Source organism: Durio zibethinus, chromosome 21, assembly GCF_047325235.1.
Source record: "Durio zibethinus cultivar Kanyao isolate XHJ-2024 chromosome 21, ASM4732523v1, whole genome shotgun sequence".
In the NCBI taxonomy this organism is placed as follows: Eukaryota; Viridiplantae; Streptophyta; class Magnoliopsida; order Malvales; family Malvaceae; genus Durio; species Durio zibethinus.
The window spans coordinates 12,658,715-12,682,563 of NC_143182.1; the positions used below are offsets into that span (position 1 = coordinate 12,658,715).

The 23,849-nt window shown below is 30.5% G+C and overlaps 2 protein-coding genes across 7 annotated transcripts; one reads left to right on the forward strand and one right to left on the reverse strand.

The window, feature by feature from the left end:
- Window positions 1–1,100: 1,100 nt before the first annotated feature.
- Window positions 1,101–4,290, reverse strand: LOC111306256 (cytochrome b561 domain-containing protein At2g30890-like). The gene is made up of 4 exons (XM_022904159.2): window positions 3,396–4,290; window positions 3,100–3,261; window positions 2,283–2,431; window positions 1,101–1,573 (listed from the first exon to the last, which is right to left on the reverse strand). Exons 1-4 carry the CDS (start codon window positions 3,537–3,539, stop codon window positions 1,264–1,266), a joined length of 765 nt encoding a protein of 254 aa, XP_022759894.1. The 5' UTR covers window positions 3,540–4,290; the 3' UTR covers window positions 1,101–1,263.
- Window positions 4,291–11,043: 6,753 nt separating this feature from the next.
- On the forward strand, window positions 11,044–21,980 carry LOC111305666 (protein VACUOLELESS1-like). 6 transcript variants are annotated; one of them, XM_022903395.2, is made up of 15 exons: window positions 11,044–11,945; window positions 12,736–13,029; window positions 13,441–13,580; window positions 15,005–15,110; window positions 15,203–15,295; window positions 16,944–17,033; window positions 17,116–17,229; window positions 17,329–17,436; window positions 17,691–17,764; window positions 18,261–18,315; window positions 19,203–19,384; window positions 20,251–20,380; window positions 20,583–20,685; window positions 21,319–21,416; window positions 21,600–21,980. In XM_022903395.2, the coding sequence occupies exons 1-15, from the start codon at window positions 11,163–11,165 to the stop codon at window positions 21,762–21,764; spliced, it is 2,535 nt and encodes an 844-aa protein (XP_022759130.2). In that variant the 5' UTR covers window positions 11,044–11,162; the 3' UTR covers window positions 21,765–21,980. The 6 variants fall into 6 exon arrangements, with proteins under 6 accessions (XP_022759130.2, XP_089606088.1, XP_089606091.1 ...); XM_089749962.1 differs by having other exon boundaries at window positions 21,579–21,715; XM_089749965.1 differs by lacking the exon at window positions 20,251–20,380.
- Window positions 21,981–23,849: the final 1,869 nt, after the last annotated feature.

Below are 23,849 nucleotides of genomic sequence, written 5' to 3' on the forward strand. Positions count from 1 at the left end.
ATAAAAATATAGATTTTTTTTCTTAAGTTTTCAAATCAATTGAAATCATTGGAGATGAAAATTTTGAAAGCCTTATAAGAAACTTTTAGACTTGGTGATAACAGACACCTAGAAAAGCTTGACTTATGGGGTATGGATGATCCCATTTCCCATAGATTTCCATATGGTTTTGAAACTGCAGGCATCTTTTGTTTTGTTCAACATTTGAAATCATGTTTTCTAACACCGGTAAAACCTTGATCCAACAATTTCACCTTTGGTTGGATAAATGTAAGTGCGGTTTTGCTTCATCAGGGATTACATCTGCTGTTACTGCTTTCAGATGCTCTACCATTTTTATCTAAATCCATAGTTGTGCTTGAGTTAGCTGATTGCATGCCTATGTTGCCTGCAATTTCCATTTTTTAAAGCCCTACTTGCAAAATGTCTTGTTATTGGAAGGATAAAACTTGTACATGTTTTCAGAACTTTTTTGTTTCAAGAAATTCTAAATGCCTTCTCTCAGGAAAAAAAGTTCTTTAATTTTTTATCATTTGGAGTTGAGTAATGCCTCTAAACTTCTGAGTTTCTCTCCCGGGCCTTTTCTAGGAGACTAAATGCTGAAAATTCCAAATTTTGTTTCAATTTGTCTCATGAATAAAAATTCATAATATGCTTTTTTTTTTTAAGTAATATATATATATATATATATATATATATATATTACAAAAGAAGGTGTAAATTGGGGATAAGGAAAAAAATTGCAAATCTTGAAATTTGAATCACAGAACAACTGAATGCTACCTCTTAGGATGACTGCATTAATTAAGTGAACTGAGGTTCGGGTTCAAAGAGTAATTGGCTTTGTTTTCTAATTAAACTGGGACATGTCAAAGAGTGAAAATTTGACCATCATGTCCAATGAAACTATAGTCAGGGTATATCAAAATCGAACCCTCCCTACCAATATAGCTGTAGGACTTCATCATGGTTAGATCATATTGGAAATCTAGCTTAATTTTACCTAGTGCTAATTTCCTGTCATAGATTAAGAGAAAATTAAAAGGAGGAAACTGCAGGGAAAAGAAAGGGCTGGGGAAGCAAAAAGGAAGAGAAAGAAGGAACATCAAAACACCCTCAATTAAGCCAACCAATAGAAGTTTTTGTGCACAAGGCTTGTTGTGGTCTAAAGACCAATCCTTCTAAAGAAGAAAATCCAAAAAAACAAAAGGGATGAAAAGAATAACTCAATTGTTAGTAATTAAGTCACGGATAACATGGTTTTCAACAATTCTCACTTGTTGATTCCTTTTGCTTCTCTCTGGGTGAAATATCCTGTTCTGTAGGTCTTATTGGTTCTTGTCCCAAAATCACTCCTTGCTTTTGTATGTACAACCATTTGTCTTGAAACAGGTAAATGAAAACAATCAAAGAGATCTCAGCTGTCAAAACTATGGTCCAAAGCTTTATGCTTCTTGATGTCTTTTCATGATATGCTCCCAATCCAGTGTAAATGTTGATTACACCTAAAATAGACACTGCAGTTCCTAGTAACCAGTGTGCAAAAAACCATGCACTTCTTCCCTTGGATCCCCTGTAGAGAAAGAATTGTGCTCAAAATATGCTATAATATTCTTAAAATCTCATTCCCCTTAATCCTCAGCACTCAGATCAAAAGAATGCTGATGACAACAGAATTTTTAGGGGTTAATGTTACGAATAGTTCCTGAATTGTAGTGAAATTTCAATGTGGTACTTATTCCTGATGCGATTAGCTGTAAATGATAATACATGACGAAGAAATAGCCTTTCAAGTATCAAATTATTTAATAGATTCATAGTTAATGTATCACATTAAAAATTTTTAAAATTTAACTATCATATTGAGTATTTCACTATAATTCATAGATCATTCCTGACATTATCTCATTTTTATACTCTAGATTCCGAAATGCTGCAGGAAGCTGCTCAGAGGAGGAAAACCCCAGTTATATAATCAGAAGTTGTCGGAAAAGACATTGACTAGCTAATTATTTGGCTTAAAATTTTCAATTATGCCTCAATGAAACTTTGAGGAAAGGGTATTCATAGCATTATAACTAATCAAGGATGAATCATGAAATGGAAGAAAAAGGAGATGATGATAAAATATGTCGAAAAAAGTCAAGAAACTGAACCACTATTCCTCAGATAAGTTTCATTCTGGGGTTGGAAATGGCTTGATCCATTGGAACCAGTCAGAAATGTATGCTTTACTGAACAAAGAAAATGAATCAGGGAGATAGAGGGATCTGATGGTCTACCTCCATGGACGTAAAACCCCGGTCAAGGCTTGTAACCATATGATACCATATAAAGCTACCCCTAGTCTTTGATGATGATTGTTGAAGGAGTTATTGAAGTTTTTGATAGACATGACTGCTCCAGCTGAAGCAAGAAGTACAGAAAGTATCTGCTGAACAAAATTAACCGTTCAGTACATGAAAATCACTTGGAAATCATGTCCTAATGAATGTCAGAATTAATTATTGTCCTGATAGAAGAACTATTAGTTTAATGTGCCTTCACTTAAGTCTTAAGATTTCTTGTACTTGTACTTCTGATCTGTCATTATTTCAATGAACACCCACACAATCATCATTACAACAGCATCAGATTAAAGATCTATGGATTGCTAATCGACTTTTATTTATAAAATCATTTGCAAAAGAATCGGAGGTGTCAGAATTTAAACTTTAGATTTATTGAATATTATTTGGATAACTATATGAATCACTAAGTTAAGCTCACGATTAAAATTATTGACCTTTTCTTGCCTCTCAAGCATTCATGATAGTCTCCCTGTCAAGTTGAAGGCAATTAAAAATTTATTGGTTTTAGTTAACCAAGAAACAGTGGGCTATGCGGGAAACATCTTACTTTAGTTTCTCTTTCATTATTATTAACAAAGCCAAAGGGTGGGTGTGAACTTTCGTTGAAAATTGTCTAATGCTTTGATGCTATCATTTTGCAACTCTGTAGAGATACCATGACTCAAGTGAAAGAAACAGAAATTATAACCTATTTATGTAGGATGTGAAAGATGCATTGATATAACCGTGACAGTAAAGATGAACTTGCCTGTGAAACAGCATGAACATAGAAAAGAATTTTAAGTCTTCTTCCACATTCTTCTCTATTTGACATTCTGATAGCAAGTATCCCAACAGGCATCAGAAACCCCATTGATGCCCAAAGGAGGAATCCATGTAGTGTAATCTCAAACATCAGTTTATGACTCACCTGTTTAAAAACCAAAACCGGAAAAAAAAAAATCTCAAGTTTCATACAATTTGTGATTAAGGGATGTAATCTGAAAACAATGTATTAAACTCAATTAATCGTAAGCTGCCAAGTTAAGAACATGAATCCTTTACCTTATGATTGTTGCCTTTGTTGTTTGTATGGCTGCCAATGGATTTCACATGTGCTTGAGATGAACTGACAAATGGCAAAACAAGTATGATTATAAGACCTATACACATGGTGAAAGAAACCAGTTTCCCTGCCAGAACTTGCATTGTTCTTCTACTAGTGAAAGATAAGGAAAAATACAGCCGACAAAGCCGAAAGATTGGAGGAAATCCTCTCTTATGCTGATCTTGAAGCTCTTAATTTGCAGTTGGTGAGAGGACTATGAAAAGTGTTGTCAATGTTGTTATGATAAGATGACAGGCTCAGCTGCAGCAGTTCCTCCAGGAACCAGCTTGCTCAATGAAGACTCACTCTTTCTCAGAGAATTATCAACACTCTTTCCTTTCTTCCCCACATATATAAGCACCCACTTTAAAAAAGAAATTCTTATTCGAAATGACTAAGATTATGTATTCTTTTTGGAATAAATTTCAAAAAGCTGACGTTTAGCATTCACAATATTCCTTTTATTAGTTTAAAACATGCCAGAGTGGGATGTTTTAAATACAATTCATTTTTGTTTATTGCATGGAGATGGATGTTTCGGGGCATAAGATTGGTCCGAGCCAAAAGAAAAGAAAAAACAAAGTGGGGAATGGAAATAGATTGACATTGCAACTTCGACCATGTGGAGTTCACTTCTAGACTAGCTTTTTTGGGCTATTGCAGAAGGTGGAATATCAGGGCAAAAGGGGTGGTCAGATTTCACTAGAGAAGATAGAAGAAATTCAAAAGAGAGAATAAAAGTGGACATTGGCAGGCTACACTTTGTAACACTATCCTCTGCTTCCAGCTACTCTAAATGCACTATGATTTATACCTACAACATAACTATTACACCAACTCCAAGGAGAATATACAATCCAATACACATGAAACGATATTATAAACTCTTTAATTTATTTTTAACTTTAAATTAGACTTAAATATGATAATTCATATATCCGTATTTATTTATTTTATTTTATGTTTATTATATGTAAAATATGAAAATTATCATATCATATGACCTAATACAAATCATAAAATTTTTATTATAATTTAAATGATATCATTTTTTATTATTTTTATATTATATGATCATATCATGTTTAAAATTACCTGATATATTTGAAAAAGCAACCATTCTGTCAATTTTCTCGGTTGGAAAAGCTTACTCCACTAAATTATCATTACCAAAATAAAATCAACCAAGCTGTTAGAAGATTACAATGTGTGCATAATGAAATGAGGAAAACTAGTTTTGTTTCCACGGTTGCTTACAAATTCCAAAAGCAGAAAGTAAAGAAAAGAAGGGAAAATGTCAAAAAAGATTAAGAGACAAGTGGAGCAAGACAACTTAGCTTATACAGCTTTTAGGCTTTGGGCAATCTTCGAGGCAACTGTACAAAAGCTGCATGTGAATTGTGGATATTGTGGTCCTGTTCATCTCATCAAATAGTGCAATCAATTCCTTGATCAGGCCCCGTGATGATTGTTTGGACCTATATGGGCATCTACTCGTAAGATAAGAGTCTCACTGCTGATTTAATCTTCACTGTCAGTTCTCTATCTGTCTGCCTTTAATCTTCCCAGTGCTTTCTTGATTGAACATAAAAAAGTGGCGAATTATTTCTTGATTGAACATAAAAAAGTGAGCAGTTCTAAATTCTATAAGATTAAATAAAATTTTAATTGATCATATGATATAATTACCATACTTAGTATCAAAAGAAATAGTAAAATAAAAAACCAAACAAATAAAACAAGGACATTGTCTTTAATGAATTCATGAACTTACAAGTAATGTCATTGTGCTTGTTAGCTTGCTTTTGGTCGCAGAATGGGATCCATGGATCTTTTGTTTTCAAAAAAGAAAACCCATTAACAGTTTTACAATTACATGGCATCGACAGAGACTCCACTGTCCCCATGGCTTTTTTCTCGTCACGACTTTATTTGTACGATTTCAGGATGAAGACGGGGCAGAGGAGAGTAAAGTGAGTGGCGTGTAACCCGTGAAGTTGGCCAGGGCCGTGGCAAAACTCCGATGTCCGAAGTCCAAACGTCTTCCTGGTGGTTTGCTAGAGCTATTTCTTGCTCAGGTCTAAGCCACACCGTTCGTTCTCATGGTTTTACAAGTTGGTTTGTGGTTGCCATTGTGAATTGAACATCTCATTATAAAAGTTCTAAGTGCTAATTCATACATGCATGCACAACGACATCCATCAAAATTTATGTTTAGATGTTATTTTTAATTAAAACCAAGATTAAGATAAAGTTCTTTAAATTAAAATTTTGAAATTTCTTATTAAAAATAATCAAATAAAAAATAAATTCAAATTCAAATTTATTTAGATTCTCGAAAGTTATGAATTGAAAAAGATTTAAACATGTAATATTTATTTTTAAGTGAATTAAAATGAATAGGAATTAGAGAGTTTAACGTAGATTTAGTAGGAGCAGAGTCAAAGGGGCAGACAAAGGTTTATATCATTCTAGATCAGTAACTGAGCTTACCAAAATTATTATAAATCCCCTTTTCTCATTCAATTCACTGTTTGGCTTTCCTTTGATTTGTTGTCTAGCTTTGTCTTTGCGTAGATTAAAATTTAAAAAATCCTTGTTAATATATATAGATAAAATATACAATTTTCAAATAATTTAAATATATTTTGATAGTTTATTTAAATAAGCCTTTTTATTGAAAAATTTTATAAAGTTTTAATCTCCCAACCAACGTTGATCAAAATTTAAGTGTAGATGTTATTTTTAATTAATTTTTATCACATATAATTAATATTTTCAATTGAATTTTATTACTCTATCAAGTTAATTTTTTAATTTAATTATTCTTTAATCAAACTTGGAAAAACTTTATAAATTTGGCCTAAAAAATAACATATCTAAGTTCTCTTTAAAATATTAATATGAAAGAAAAAAAATTATTATTAGCTTATTATTAATTTTTACCTGTTTGGATTTATTAATCACCATAACAATGACTTGTAGTGTGATTGTATAGATTTAATTTCGACTCACACATGACACAATCATAACTATTTTCCAACATTTCTTGGCATATCACATGTGACTCAACAGCCGACCCATAATAATGAACTTAAAAGAAAAAATCATCATGCATTTTCAAGTGGATATGAATGTCACTTGAAATTTTAAAAACGTGTTGGTTAAAAACTGATAAAGCCATCACATTAACTTAATTGTAAATTTGGAGATATCTTCGTGTATACAATGATTTCTTAACCATTTCCTTTTGACAAATTGCGTTTGAAGCGTAATCAAGTGCATTAGGGTTCTTTTTTTTCTTTTTTTTTTCTTTCATTTGATTGGAACTCTCTAACTACTTCCATTTTTCTAACAAAGAATGTCTTGATTTGATCCATGAATCATCACAATTTTTAAGTAATTAAAGAAAATTAAAACCATACTAACAAATAAATTGATAAATTATTTATTTAGATTTATCACTAAATTAAATTAATTAGATGACGAGTTGATAAATCAAATTTAAACTTAAAATTTTTATTTAATTTTTTTAATTTTAAACAAAATTTCAATTTGTTTAATTTTAAAAATCAATAATATATTAAAAAATCGTATCTAAATCAATTTAAATCCAAAGTGATTCGAACTTAAATTGATTGAAACTTAAAATTATTCAAAAATTATATCACCTAATATATATTATTTATATTTTAAACTTCAATTTTAATCAATCAAAAATTTTTCAAATGTAATTTACGATTACAAAAATTTCTTAAATTTAATTTTTTTTGTTTGAAAAAAAAATCCATAATTAAAATCAATTAAATTTAAATTTTGACATGTTCAAAGTCAAAATATTCAAAATGATCTAAAATTTCATAGTTTAAATTGACCCAAACACATTGCTATCTCCATGCAACTCTTTGTCATTCTTTTAGTAATTTCAATAGATAATAAATTCACCAAAATTTAAAATTTGTTTAAAAAAAAAAAGAACATAAAGGAGATTATATGCATATAAGATTAAATGAACATTGTGAGAGTGAACGAGTGAGTTCCATTTCTTTGCCAAAATCTAACTAAGTGGGCTGTTCGGCTTTTGAGCCCCAGAAGCAAAGCCCAAGCGTTTTAGCATCCGTACGATTCTCTTATTGGAAAGGAAGCCTTGAGCTTTTCTGCAACACCAAGGGAAAACTCCAATTTCAATAACAAATAAATGCATCAGACACAATTAACTAGCTTTATCTCCAATTTCATAGTCTTCTTTAACTTTTTGAATCAAGAATTTCTGAAAAATTAAAAAATAGAAAATGTTAAAAAATTTTCAAAAAAATGTGAGTGGGAATCGAAAAAAAAAAAAAAAGAAAAAAAAGAAAGAGAAGAAGAGAAGAGAGGAAAAATTGTGCATTGATTTAGTTCAAATTGATCGAATCCAGATCAATTGATTCTTATTTTTTCTTTCTTTTGTCTCTTTTTTTTCTTTATTTCCTTCATTTTACTTAGGATTTGCAATCTAATTTATCTTTCATGGATTTTGATTCGACTCGATCTTATAAGATCAAATTTTTTTTTAATCGAGTTTCGAATCAGATCAGATAAAATTAAGAAAAAATTAAGGTTGAATCAGATTCGAATTTTAGGTAAATCTGATCTAACCCGATATTATATAAAAATTATTTTTTAATTTTTTATTTATATATATTTATATAATTATATATTTAAAATATTTATATTTAAAAAATAATATTTTATATTTTAAAAAATAATACTTTATTAATTTTAAGTCGAATCGAATACAATTTATAGAATATTTGATTAAATTAAGTTCGAGTATGAAAAATAAAATAAATTTTAAATCGATTCAAATTCAAATTTTATGAATATAAAATTAAATCAAATTTAAGATGAGCAAAAATTCATCCGGTTGCCAACTTTAATATTGCCTTTCCTCTAGTTTTTTTTTTTAATTTCAAAAAATAAAACATAATGACGTAATTTTGTTTTAATTTTTGTTGAACTCGTGAAATTGATGTAACATTTGTAAGACAATTGATATGTTATTATTCGTCGTGTGAGACATTTATTTTATTTTTTATTTTTTTGGGTTAATGGAATTGAAGGTTTGACATAAATTATATAACAAAATATAAATTCAAGTATTTAATTGTAAATTCTCGTTTTTTCGATATAAAAAATAAAAGTGATATAATTTAGGAGATAAATTATTCATCAATGTTCTTTTTTTATTCATGAATATACTTATATTACTTCTATATAATTTGCAAGGTTAAATCTTTCTTTGTGGATTGTAGGAATGTTCTAAAACTACATCATAATGGGTGATTAATATGCTTGGATGGCTCTTCACACATCTTGGACTAAACTCAATACCGATAGAGCTTTTACCACATACTATCATTAAAACTTAACTACCATAAAATCTTTTAGTATTTCAATAGTAAAAGAAAAAAAAGAAAAAAATAAAAATCATCCATAATATATACAATATAATATATCAACAAAAATTTGTATGATAATAAAAACGAGAAAAGAAGTAGTTTTGATTAGGTGATTTTGGATTTACATTTTTAAAAGAGTTTTAAGATATCGATTGATTTAATCGGTTAAATTCATCATATTCGATAAAGAGATATTTGGTTCAAATTTTATCGATGATTATATATCGAGATCATCTTAAATGTATGACTTGTATTCACATATTTTAAATTGTCAGATATGATATATTTTATCATGATCTGAGAGATTGAGCAATTTATCTACACTTAAAATTTTTTTTATCAAAAACAAAAAAATTTGTTAATGATAGGTTAAATTGGCGGAATAACAGCGATGGAGGCTACAACTCCCTCGGCTTTTTCAAGTTTAGGCGTTTTTGGAGGAGCTTTGAGACATGTAAATAGTGGGGGGATTAAGGATTAAAGAGGGTTAGTGGAAAGTGTTCGTGGTAGTCCTAAGATTTTTAGGTAATGGAAATGGGTAAAAAATGGATTTTTTTGGAAAATTTATCTGATAGAATGAACAAAGAGGTTAAAAAGAATCCGCGGGTCAATTTTTGTGAAAAATGAACAATGACAAGTGGAGATTGATGGCGAAGGATGATAGTGGTAGGTTGTCATAATTTGGATTATGAGGTTGCCGGTTTCGAAGTTTGAAGAAAGAGAAAGGATGAATAAGTTTTAAAAAGAACGTGTGAATTTGTAGAAAAAGATAAATGAAGAAATTGACGAAAAAAATTATAATTTGTAGTTAAAGGAATAATCGATTAAATTAAAATTAATATAATACTAAATTTTAATTTTAATTTAATTTAAAATTTAATTCAAAAATTATTTTAATTTTATTTTTTGTTTAAATTAATTAGAGATTGAAATTAAATTATTTAAGTTTATTTGATTATATTTTATTAACATATAAAAGTAAATTTGATTTTTATATTTAATAAAAATTTAATTATTTTTATTTAAATTTGTATTTGAATTTAAGATATTTTATTAATTAAAATATAAAAATTTGATTAAATTCTTAAATTATTCAAATAAGATATAAAAATACTTTGAATTCAATTTGATTAATAAGTTAAATTATTTAAATTTAAATTTAATTGAATAATAATTAAATAAAATTTAAATTTTATTTGAATCGAATTTAAATAATTTATAAATATTAATATATTATTTTTATTTTTATTTGTAGTGGTATCGGGTCGCATGGATTACAGGGTGGGCATTAAAAAAAAAAGGCGAAGGGAAGAGAAGAATATTTGTGAGTGATCGGATACCCAACCCGATTTGGTTCACTTGGAAGAGGCTGTTTTTGGATTATTAATTTTTTTTTATTTAGCACGTTAATTTTGAGATACATTTTGATTTTGATTTATTTATATATTTATATGTTGTGTCATATTATTTTATTATATTTTTATATATTTAAAATAATAAATATATGTATTAAATACAATTTAAAGAAATCTATAATAATAATCCTAAGACTAATCAACATATTAAATTACAATAAAGTAATCAAAGCATAAAGCTACAAGTCAAACAAAAATTAATTCACAAAATAAGATAAACAAAAATCAACTAAAAGCCCACTAAAAAATAAAAAATTTTCAAGAAAATCTATCAAATTTAAAATTTAAATTTTTTTTGAAAAAAATTATCAACTTCACTTTTAAATACATTTATATTATATAGTTTATGAATAATTATTTTAAATAAAATTTAAAAAATTATTTTTATTATATATAATTATATAATTATACAATTATATTAATTTTAGAATATATTAAACTATATAAAACTAAATTTTATAAAAAAAATTTACTCTCACATCAACACATAATAAAAATATAAAATATTTTCCAATAATTATTATTTAAAAAAGTTATAAATATTTAAAAAAATTATAGTTTTAAAGTAAAAAACTGTATTAATTATTTAATTACAAAATCTTTCTCTAAATATCATTTTAATATTTGTTCATAAACATTTTTCACTTTTTTTTTTTTCTAAAATGCACTAATACTGAACATTATTATTATTTTTTGTTTATTTTTGCTCTTGCGCAAATATAAAACTCTTTTATTTCTAGCTCTTGCTCAGCTCATCTCGCATCATGCTCATGCCTACCCTTTTTCCAATAATTCTCCCAACTTTCTCTTTCGTTTTCCAAATTTCCACCTCTTGATTCCTCCTCAATTTCAATCCCTCAAAACAAAAATGGCCAACGTTTCTGTAGCTGCAGAATGGCAGCTCCTCTACAACCGCTACTACCGTAAGCCCGAGCTCTACCCTATGAGATGGAAACACGTGGACTTATCCCGCAACAAAGTCGCCTGCGCTCCCTTCGGTGGCCCAATCGCCGTGATCCGCGACGATTCCAAGATCGTCCAACTCTATTCCGAATCAGCTCTCCGGAAACTTCGCATCTTCGCTTCCTCCGGCGTCCTCATCTCCGATACCGTATGGAAACACCCCGGCGGACGCCTGATCGGCATGTCGTGGACCGAAGACCAAACCCTAATCTGCATCGTCCAAGACGGCACCGTTTACCGCTACAACGTCCACGCCGAGCTGATCGAACCCAACGTTTCGCTCGTAAAAGAGTGTTTCGAGCAAAACGTGGTGGAATGTGTGTTTTGGGGCAACGGCGTTGTTTGCTTGACGGAAGGAGGGTTGCTGTTTTGCATCCCGGATTTTAAGGTGATGCGTCCGTGCCAGCTGGCGGAGACGGGGGCTGAGGATTTGCCGAATTGCGTGGTGGTTGTCGAACCGAAATATACAGTTTCGGGGAATGTGGAGGTGTTGGCTGGGATTGGTGATGGGATTTTGACTGTGGATGAAGATGGAGTACATAGAGTGGAAGGGGAAGCGGTTCAAGGTCCGGTTCAGAAAATGGTTGTTTCTTGGGATGGCAAATATTTGGCCATTTTTACGCATGATGGGCGGATTTTAGTGACGGATATTAATTTCGAGGGAGTTTTGTTGGAGTATAATTGTGAGGTTAGTTCGTAAATTTTCTTTCGCTTTTTTTTGTTGTCGATTCATTTAATTACGTTTATGATTCATGTTTATATCTTAAATTATAAAAAAGAATTTTTCAAAAATTCATATTTTTGATTTGTTGAAATGATGAGAGTAGAAATGTTGAAGATTGTATTTTTATTGTTATAAAACTTCAATAACATTGATAAAAATGTTTGTGAATTCATTAAAATTCTATAGGGACATCTGAATGCTATTGATTAATTTTATTTGGTTAGCTGCCATTTTTGTTGTTGCTTTTGCTGCTTGCCTTTATTTCCTCTCTGGAAGTAGAAAGGAAAAAGTATGTTGGATAGCAAAGTACAGAATACTTTTGAAGAATTTAAAAATTAAAAATATTAATTTTTTGATAACAAAATATATGATTTTATTTTTATATAGAATAATTTTGTTAGAATTTGATGTTACCCTTTATTCATTTGCTCATTTTTAATTACTTGCTCGCTTTCTACTATTTGCTTTTGCTTTAAATGAATTTTTTAAGAGATAAAAAGCAAGAGCAAAAGCCATAGCCTAATGGAGCTTTAGAAATTCATGTTTTGTTATGTGGAAAATGATGAAGTATAGATATTAAAGATCCTTTTGTAATTGTTGTGTGAAATGTCAATGGCCTTGATGAGAATGTTGTGAATTCATTCTAATTCTATGGGGTATTCGAATGCTACTGATTATTTCCCTCATTTAGAATTTTCATTACTTCTGTTAAGTGTTTGACTTTGTTTGTTATTAATTAATTATGGATATACAGTCAGCTCTTCCTCCAGAGCAGCTAGCTTGGTGTGGATTGGATAGTGTACTTCTTTATTGGGATGATACACCATTATTGATGGTGGGCCCTCGGGGAGATCCATTGCATTACTTTTATGATGAGCCGCTGGTTTTGATCCCAGAGTGTGATGGAGTGAGGATTTTATCAAACACAAGTATGGATTTTCTGCAACGGGTTCCAGATTCCACTGTATCCATATTCAAAATTGGTAGCACATCACCTGCTGCATTGCTGTATGATGCCTTGGATCATTTTGACAGGAGAAGTGCCAAGGTAATCCATGCTTTCTTTTACTGAAAGAAATAGTTGATTTCAAGTTTGTTTAGGTAAATGTTATTAATTTCACTTATTTCTTTTGCTGCAAAGGTGAAGTTAGCTGTTTGTACCAAAAAAGAAAAAATGATGAACTTAGCTGTATTTGTGTTTAGTTTATGTTTGAATTTTGCTTGTTGATTTGATTATGTATACGAGTGTATAAGCACAGAATGTGTTAAGTGCTGTTTGTGGACTTCTTATCCTTACTATCCTAATAGTCATGATATTTTGTTTCCCTTTTCATTCTCCTTTGAAATAACCACAGTCCAGGGAAGAAAAGATAGAGAAATGAGTTTGTTGTTGAGATGGAATGATTTTTTTCGGTGGTATGATTTCTTAAATATATTTCTATTGCCTATTTGTTATCAGGCAGATGAAAATTTGAGATTGATTAGATCATCCTTGCCTGAGGCGGTTGAAGCCTGCATTGATGCTGCTGGTCATGAATTTGATGTTTCACGTCAAAGAACCCTATTAAGAGCTGCAAGCTATGGACAAGCCTTTTGCAGGTTAGTTGTAATTCCTGTTAGAGTGGTATATGATGCTAGAACAAGCTACTTGTTTTGAAAATGAAAGCATCTTGAAATTTGATTTGACTTTCTTTGCTTGCATGTTTGTCTCTAAACTAGACAAGTCACCCTTTTACAACTAATAATCTCTAGATGTAAGTTTCAGTGAATTATAAAAATGGAAAAAGGAGGTTCAGATAAGATGAATCTGGAAACAGATTTAACTGAAATCCAGTTAACTTTTGTAGTTGTATAGAGTTCTGATCAGGATCATCGAACTGATGGCAACTACTGAGCTCACTCTTGTTCGTTTTTATAGATTTAAATATCATATGCAGACAATAAATTTGCTGGTAACTCTTAATTCTTATACCGAAACCTATGAAAATGCAAAAATTTACCCTGTAGTTCACCAATTTTGTTTTGTAGTTGTATGCTGTGTTGTAAAAGTGAATTTTTAGTATTCGAACTCAAATTCTGAATTATTACTATTAGTTTTGAATGCTCTTAAGATTGAATTCACATAATAGAATCTACATCTTATGTGTCTAAAATTGAAGAACTGAACTTAATTAATTTGGTTGGGACCTGCAGATATTGAAATTTGAAAACCCATTTATCCAACTCTCTCTTTAATAACTCTCAAATTGTACATACAATATAGAATAGGTACTATGACAGACGATAAAAAAACACAGTAATGAACATTGAACAGTATGAAGCATAGTATGATCTATAAGAAACAAGTTTTAAAACCCGTTTAGAGTGAATGTGTTATATGTTCATCAATGAGAAGGTTTTCTTTGCTGATAGTCTTTTAACTTTTTTTTTTTTAAAACTTAAGATACTGTTTTAGTGGTCATTTATATGTGTTAACAAACAAGGTTGAAACTTGCTTAATTTAAGTCTGTAATTTTTAACAATTTTTGTTGTTATTGAACAACACGTATCAGAAAATGGGCTTTCCTGTTTTTATTTTAATTTGGAATTTTTAGTTGAAAGGCCATCAACCTATTGGCCTTGCATTTGTTATTCTTTGTCTGGTTTGCAAAGTTCTAAAATTTTTGACATGCCTCTTTACATTCCCCAAATTTCAGTTGTGGTAAGCCAACTACACTTTGTAGGCCGGATTTACAAGAAGTCTAAATGGGTTTAGGAATCTGGCATAATTTACTTCATTTTTAGTTGAGATTTGAAGTTTTAATTTACTTGGCTGCTGCAATCTCCTCTTTTCCCATACTTATGCTTGTTTTTTAGCTGTGATGCATGGTTATCTAATTCCAGGTGTGATAATGTTGTAACTGCCTTCTACTGGAATTTTTTTTTTTTTTTTTTTTTGTAGTATTAGTTATTATCTTTAAGCACGAGGGTTTTTTTTCTTCTGATTTATGCTCTTGATAATGATATCCAGTTGGCTTTGGCAGCAATTTTCAACGTGACCGTATTCAAGAGATGTGTAAAACCTTGCGAGTCTTAAATGCTGTGCGTGATCCTGAGATTGCAATCCTTCTAAGTATTAATCAATACAAGGTCTTAAAGGCTTAATGATTTGCCATTTCAATTTTGATTCTTAGACTTAATTTTTTTAGCCTTTCTCGGACTGATTAATGTGCTTCTCTCAGTTGCTCACACCATCTGTGCTGATTGCTCGATTGATTAATGCTCATCATCACCTTCTTGCACTACGGATATCAGAGTACGTTGGAATGAATCAAGTAAGTTTTGATTGCTGATTTCTCTATATATAATTGTTATTTTAGGTTTTTGTCCTATATTAAATATCCACAATTTGTGTGTCTTATTCATAAAAGTAAAAATTAAACCTCAAGACTGCACCCAATCTTTCATTTGTTTGATGGCCATTAAGTTGCACCTAAATAAAATTACAGAGTGGCATTGGCCCAGTGTTGGATTTTAATATTGACTGTGAGACCTGACTCTTGTGCTTGTGCTGATGTTTCTAATTTTTCTCTTGTATGCTGAAAAAAAAGTGGCATGATGGCATCATATTTCTGTCATTTTGATTCTTTTGGTGAAATCACTTTCTTGTTCTTATTACCCCCTGCTCGCCCTTTTTGAATATCAGACAGAATCCTTGGGCAAAGTGCAGCAGTTAATTTATACCACAAATGCAACTAGGCTTAGGCAAGTTTTATGTCAACTACTTATTTCAAATGTCTTGAAACAAGGGCTTCATTTATGTATATGAAGTCTATGACTTGAATGTTTAGTGTCCTGGCTGGGTTTTATAGACATTTAATTTCATTTGAATGTATGATAATGTGAAAGTCGACACTTGACATTGTTTAGTGGTATTATAATAAGGAAATGAGTTAAAATGGAATTATTTTGCTAATGCAGAAACATATTGGAGAAATGGCAGTTCTAATCTAACAGTGTTATGTCACTTGAATAAAAATATAATTTAAAATATCCAAAAATGATAGCAAATGCTTAGCAGAGGACAAGATATTTTGTTGCATTTGGTTTGTGGAAAAGAAAATAGTGGAAAGGGAATAAACTATTCTATTGAAATGGGAATGAATACTACTAAACGTTTTTGTTTGTGGAAACAATTTGCGTTGGGAATAAACTATTCTATTGAAATGGGAATGAATACTACTAAACGTTTTTGTTTGTGGAAACAATTTGCGTTGGAAACAGGTATTCAATCCATTCCTAGGCTTTGCTTCATGGAATGTTACAAGGAATAGAGGAGATACCTTTATTTGACTAATAAATTAAGCAATTGAGCCCATTTCTTTCTAAAGCTCTTTCTAATGGTTGATTCCTTTGTGATCCGCTTTGCATACTTATTGATGAAGGGAGGTGGACTTAAGTATTCTGGCTTTGGGGAGAGCAAGGAGAAAAAGACATGCCAAGCTGGAAACATGACATTTAGTTTGAATTTCTATGTTCAAAATACTTACCATATCCTCTTTAGTGGCAATGTTTTAAACCTGCATGACATGTTGCTGAAAATTTATTGGTGATTAAGATTCTTGATAATTACGCCATGTGGGATGACGTCAATGTCTGCCTTATATACTGAACTGATTAGTTTGCTTAATGTTGCATTAGTTTTACTTGCTTTAAACATGTGATCCGATCAGTATCCTGCAAATGATCATTTGTTAATATTCTGGAGTCTAAGTTATATACTTGTCCATAATCTGCATTGATGTGCACTTCCAAGTCAGGGTTGTGCTGCCACCTACTCGCATTTGGACTGCAAGAAATTGTTATGCTCCATTAATTATTATGTTTTTATATCTTGAATTAGTTGCTATGTTTTATTAGGGAAGTAGAAAGTATAAAATCACATAGGTAAGAATTCATTTTTAACTAATTGGCTTCATGTAGGAGGTGGTGATAATGCATTGGGCTTGCTCGAAGATAACAGCTTCATTAGCAATTCCAGATGCCAGTCTCTTAGAAATTCTACTTGATAAGGTAGCCAAAGGCTTTTGGTTTATTTGTGCATTTGATTTCATGTAAATACATTAGCTGAATTTACATGCCATTTGAATTTCAGCTAAAATTATGCAGAGGCATCTCTTATGCGGCAGTTGCTGCTCATGCAGATAAGAATGGCCGGCGAAAGTTAGCTGCTATGCTTGTGGAGCATGAACCACGCTCCTCTAAACAGGTTAAATCCTTTATCCTTATATCATCTAGCTTTCATTTATAAGGTCCCTTTTTGAACCTTACCATATTATGCTTATTGATTATGATCTTTTCACTTCAGGTGCCCCTTTTGTTAAGCATAGGAGAGGAAGATGCTGCTTTGATCAAGGCAACAGAAAGTGGTGATACTGACCTTGTCTATCTTGTTCTCTTCCATATCTGGAAAAAGGTACTGCTTTGACAGTACAAGAAACTTTGTTACATTTGTTATGATATTTCACAAACCATAAAACTGAGCTAATATATGTGGAGGATGGAGAGGTGGGTGTAATTTGTAGGGTTTCACCGTCTATGTAAAAGGGCTTGGTTTGACTTTCCTCATTGAATGTCTTGCTAATTACCTGTCATGAGTAGCCTGGGGATACTAGAAATGGAAGTGCCAATAAATTTTCTTGAACTGGTTACATTTTTCTTTTCATGCAGAGGCCACCTTTGGAGTTCTTTGGAATGATTCAGGCCAGACCCCTGCCACGTGATTTGTTTATATCTTATGCACGGTAGGCACACAATTAAAGGAATGTTATTGTTACTATTATTCTTAAATATTCTATTTTTAATCTTTCTAAGCACTTGACTTTGCATATAAATGTCCAAATTAGTATTATTAAAGGCTACATGTAAACATGATCTAGATAGGCATGATATGTTAAAGTCTCTAAGAGGCTAAAGAGCTAATACAAGGTGCAAGACATGGTGCACTGCTGAGATGATTGTAATACTTTGATATTAACTAGTAAATAGTATTGAGTAATCAGAAAATTAGAAAATGATAAATATATATTATTTTAGGAGGTAAGCTTTGTACCTTGATTTGGACTTCTGCCTAGAATAGGTGTTTGCATTGGTTTTGGCTGCGTCGAGTTATTTGTGGTCATTTATTTGATAAATGGTGATGAAAATGAACTTTTATCAAGAAGGATTTCGTTATTTCAATTTTTTACAATGTATGGGTCAACGTTTAATTGTTGATTATTCACAAATTTTGTGTTTTAGGTGCTATAAGCATGAATTTTTGAAAGATTTCTTCCTATCTACTGGACAACTTCAAGTAAGTTTCAGCTGTTGGGCCTCTTACTACTTGAATCATTCTTAGAATTATTGTTGACGGTATTTGTGTTATTATTATTATTGTTATTTCTATTCTTGCTGGTTCCTATTATTATTGTTCATTAGAAAAGATTCAACTTCCAAAAATGATATTTTCAGTTTTTTGTTGTATGATATCTGGTATCGAAAAGGGTATTCAGCTTTGAAGTCATTCAATCTCAGAATTGCTTGAGTTTCTGATCGTATGACTCTTGAGTATGTTAAATTTTTCTGATGATATAATATACAATGTTGACTGATTGTCAAAGGCTTACAGATTATTTCAATCCGATATCAGTGTTAGGACTTCTAAATTTTCAGCTATCAAAGATGTTAACTTGTATCCATTATCAAATGCTGGTTGACATGACTACTAACAACCCTAAACTATTTTAGTTTGCCAATGTAATAAATGGTCGTATGAGGCGCCTTCAGGGAATTTTTCAAAGAGATAATTAGGTATAAAATTTTAGGCATGAAACCGGGTGCCTGCTTTTTTTATTGTGTAAATGTTCGTGTTCTATGTTGAATGAATAATTGAGCATCTAAACTAAGCAATGAAGATGTCTTAGGCCTGTCTTGCAATTAGAATAGTAGATCAGGGAAGGAAAAGTTAAAGGTTGATGGTAAATTCGGAAATAACTAGGTAAATAAAAGGAAGGATCACACTTTCTTTCTTGCTCATTCAGTCCATCATTCTGTTCTAAGTTGAATGTTTTCATCTTTAGCTTCTGCTGGTCAAAGCTTAAATACACATCAAGGACCGACCAAGTGACAATTCAATATTTGGTTGAATATGTGATGAATGATTGTCCCTTTAGTTTTAATGTGAAGTTTGTTGTTGTGTAGGAAGTTGCATTTCTTTTGTGGAAGGAATCATGGGAACTGGGAAAAAATCCAATGGCAAGCAAAGGATCCCCACTTCATGGTCCACGCATAAAACTAATTGAAAAGGCCCAACATCTTTTCTCAGAAACCAAGGAACACACCTTTGAGTTCAAGGCCGCTGAGGAGCATGCAAAGTTGTTGAGGTGAGAGATATTAGTTACTTTATTCTTTTTTGTTGTCAAGGCATCAAACCTCAAACTAAATTGCAATTGGAGAGGTTTAATCTAGTTAGAAAATAACTACAAATGCCAAATGTAACTGATGTAAGGAATAAAACTACTAATAATATTGATGTGAAAAAACAATCCTTGGGGGGAGTGCTAAGCTCTATTGAAGTTGAGCATCTCTGCTTGTTGCTAATTTGTTTTTATGTTGGATGCTTAGTATCATAATAATAATATGATATTAAACTACAGAGTGTTTGTTGCCTCGTTTTTGTAGTCCAGTTAGTGGGTTTTTTCTTCTCGGTTGTTCTCTTCAAGATAGGCTTTTTGTCTATTGCTAATTAGTTTTCAATGTGATGCTTAAGATGGTTTAGAACTGTATTTGTTTCCCCAATTTCATGGTCCACATGATAGGTCCATACGATTCTGTTGCTCAGTTAGGTTTAAGATGAAGTGGTGTATATTGCACACCAGTTTAATTTGGGGTTTTTGTGCCCTTATTTGGCTATAACTCCTCTTCCCCCCAACCCCCCCCCACCCCCTCCAAAAAAAAAAAAAATTATATACATTTCCAATAAGGAAAAGTAGGATGATAAAAGAAGCTAGGGGTGGAGTTCTTCACACTTCTTCATATAGCAAGATTTAAACTATATTAGAACAGGGAATTTTATCGCATAATTGGAGATTATGGTTTGTTAATGCTTCCATCCTGGTTTCCAGCTATCATTAACTAATATATTTACTTTTCTTTCTTTACATATTCTTTTTAATTTTATTATAAAATAAGTTGCCTACTGATATAGTACCTATTTATTTTCTTTTTCAAATACTCCCAAATCTTACAGAATACAACATGAGCTAGAGGTAATAACAAAGCAGGCCATATTTGTTGATTCAAGTATTAGTGATACTATACGAACATGTATCGTTCTGGGGAATCATCGGGCTGCAATGAAAGTGAAGACTGAATTCAAGGTTCTTAAACTGCCCATACTTTCTATTTGGCCACAAACATAAAAAAGTCTGCCCCTATATTCTATCTTCTGCTTAAAGAAGTTTCCTGGCACAAGATATAACATTTATTCTTCAGCTTCCTTGACAGTTTAGGCATCTTGCTTTAGATTGCTCTTATTACCTGTTGAATTGTAATTGTTGCTTTATTGCTTACTTGTCTCAGGTTTCTGAGAAGAGGTGGTATTGGCTTAAAGTTTTTGCTTTGGCTACAATTAGAGATTGGGATGCTCTTGAGAAGTTTTCAAAAGAGAAGAGACCACCAATTGGTAAGCTATTAACATTCTTGTTCAATTTCGGCGAGCAAGATAACAAGATATAATCATGCATTGTCTGCATGTGATCTCAGCTACCTGCTATTATGAAAGATATAATTCTTGCATTATCTGCAAGTGATCTTTGTTGCCTGATATTAGGAAAACTTGGATTCTAAATTAACATCATAAGTTGAAGTGATGCAGGATGGATTTTCTCAAGGTTTCCCTTCTTCCCTGTTTTTGTAATCTCATTGTCGGCATTGGCGGGGATGAAAGAAGAATTAGGCAAAGGAAAAAACAAAGAAAATGGAAAAAGCAAAGATATTTGTTTACACTAAAATTTTTAACTTACTGATTTTTTAGAAAGCCGAATTTAATTAGTTGTCTCCTAAGTAGGTTAGCTTAAACTGTTTTTATGATTTAAACATATAGTTCTTTTGTGTATTAGTCGATGCATATGCAAAGTGCAAGTCTTTTTAATCGTCTTGGGAGGGATAAAATATTAAAGGTACTGGATTTGGGGTTTGTTTGAATACATGAATTAAATACCATTGTCACCACAATGAGTGTTTGTTCTTCCATTTTTCTACAAGGCATGTTAGTTTGTTTACAGTTTTTTTTTTTTTTTTTGTGTGCATCAAATAGGTTATAGGCCATTTGTCGAGGCATGCATTGATGCTGATGAGAAAGGTGAAGCTCTAAAATATATCCCCAAGCTTGCTGATCCCCGAGAAAGGGCTGAGGTAACAATTCATGTCCAATATTGGTCTTTGAGTTCTCCTGTGTTCACGGGAATCATTAGTTTCGACTTTTCTGTTTGATTGCTAAACCAGTAGGTGCAAGTGATTGCTTTTCTCGTTTGAATAGATGTAATAAGATTTTTATAATTTTTACCCTTGCCCAAGATCTGTCTATGGTTCTGACAGGCTTATGCTCGGATTGGCATGGCAAAAGAAGCCGCCGATGCTGCTTCTCAAGCCAAAGATGGTGAGCTGCTGGGTAGATTGAAATTAACATTTGCACAAAATGCAGCAGCTTCCTCACTTTTTGACACTCTTCGTGATAGATTGTCTTTCCAAGGCGTTTCCTAGTCTTTATATCTCCGATATTTCATATTATTGTTGTTGTCATCGTTAGTAATGCGATTGTTAATTTTGAAGTTTCAGCTATGCTGTGTGTATAGAGATTGCAGGTTGAGTGTAAAAGGCAATGAGTTTCCTTTGTGTTAGTATGTATCACTTTTTTAATTAGTTTGCTTCAATTTACCATCAGTTTTCATTGTTAAGTAACAGCTGGTGGATTTCTTCTAGTTCACCTCTTTAAGCGATTTAATATTTACTATAAATTGCTCAACATGTTGCTCCGAAAAGCTATTTTGAAGATTTACCATACTTCGAAAATTGATGATTTGCTTATCACCCAAATTACATCCAAAGAAAAAGTGTAATGATGGTATCGAACTTTGATTCAATTTAAAAAGTTGGATTTGATTTAGATTAAAAAATGTTACCAGTGATAATGATTCAGTTTAAATTTCATTTGGTTTTTTTGAATAATATATAATTTTATGAATTTTAAAAATTTATTTTAAAAATTTAATTTAAATTTAAATCGATTTATTTTAAATCGATTTAAATTAAATTTTATTTGTTTGATTCATTGGTTTTTTAATTTTACTTTTTATATTATTTTGGTATAAATTTTTTATATGTTTAAATAAATTTATATGTATAATATTATTTTATATTATAAAATTTTAAATTGAATAAATTTAAAATTAAATATATAAAATGTAAATTTAATACTCACAAGGAAGTGAGTGTTAATGAAATTAAATTGAAAGGAGAGTTACTATTAAAGAATAGTCATTTTCGATATAGAGATCAATTATTCAAAGCGATGATGAGATGTTGTATGATTGTAACGTATTTTTTAAGTTAAAAATAAATTGTATAAAATAATTGTAAGATATGTATTATTATATGGGACTAACTGTTCATCTATTAAGAAACAATACAAGAAAAAAATGAGTGGAGTTAAAAAATTTAGATAGATATATAATAAGACTAGAAGAAATAAAATTAGAAATAAATAAATTCGAAGAAAATTAAAAATAGTTCGAGTTGAGAAAAATATGAGAGATGATCATTTGAAATAGTTTGGATATATGAAATGTATGCTCATATGTAAGTCGGTCAGGATAAATGAGTTAGGATTTAAGAAAAATTAAAAACTTTTAGAGAAATATCACGATCGATATGGATGCAAATAATAAGAGATAATATAAAAATTAAATAAATTAGAAAATATTGTTTTTAATAGAAATAGATGGTGCAAAAAAATTCAAAATTAGACATAACATATTCTTCTTTTTGGTCTTTTATATAATCAATCTCAAAACCATGAAATAGAAGACTTAGTTTGTTGTTATTATTTTTGTTGTATATTATAAAATTTTAAAATATTTATAGAAGTTTATAAAAAAAAATGTAACTTGATTTGGGGTATTTTTTTTTTTTCATATTTCAGTAAAAATTTTGATCAGAACTTAATATATATATTTTACATTCAAATTTAATTTGAATTTGAATAAAAAAATAATTTTAACTAAATTGAACATTACAATTTTAAATTGATTTTAAATTTTTTTTTCATCCCTATAAAGTGTGTTATCTACACAAATTATAAATTTTTTGATTGAGTTGAATGATGTCACGAATTAACTGACGTTAATTCAATTCAATTAACAAATTTACTTAAAAATTAAAGTAAAATTATAATAACAAAATAAAATTAAAGGTATTTATGCGTTTTACTATTATTATATTATTAACAATTCATTTATAAAATTATTTAAAAAATACCCATTTTTATTTACGCAACTTCTTCCCTTTAAAAATATATTTTTCTTTTTCTTCTTTAAAACACCCACCCAGTGAGTGACCAAATTTCAATTGAAATATTAATGCCTTCTCATGTCACCAAAGCCAAAGAGTTCTAAATTCTTGGGACAGTTGCCATTTGCCAAGATAACTTCGACCAAGTTTAGCCAATGAAGCCTTGGTTGAGGAGGCCCAAAATTTTGAACTCTTATATTTAAGTTTTATTATGTTTGAATTTAGGTTTTTTAATTATGTTTTAAATAGTTAGTTGATTATTTAATAATTATAATTTAA

What these genes read in the sequence shown, in the direction of transcription:
- LOC111306256 (XM_022904159.2), bottom strand. Translation starts at nt 3,539, where the DNA reads ATGCAAGTTCTGGCAGGGAAACTGGTTTCTTTCACCATGTGTATAGGT. An exon ending in ACAAAGGCAACAATCATAAG is followed by an intron (nt 3,262 to 3,395) that starts GTAAAGGATTCA and finishes GTTTTTAAACAG; the next exon opens with GTGAGTCATAAACTGATGTT. An exon ending in ATGTTCATGCTGTTTCACAG is followed by an intron (nt 2,432 to 3,099) that starts GCAAGTTCATCT and finishes TTTGTTCAGCAG; the next exon opens with ATACTTTCTGTACTTCTTGC.
- LOC111305666 (XM_022903395.2), top strand. Translation starts at nt 11,163, where the DNA reads ATGGCCAACGTTTCTGTAGCTGCAGAATGGCAGCTCCTCTACAACCGC. An exon ending in AACCACGCTCCTCTAAACAG is followed by an intron (nt 17,230 to 17,328) that starts GTTAAATCCTTT and finishes TTTTCACTTCAG; the next exon opens with GTGCCCCTTTTGTTAAGCAT. An exon ending in ATCCCCGAGAAAGGGCTGAG is followed by an intron (nt 21,417 to 21,599) that starts GTAACAATTCAT and finishes TGGTTCTGACAG; the next exon opens with GCTTATGCTCGGATTGGCAT.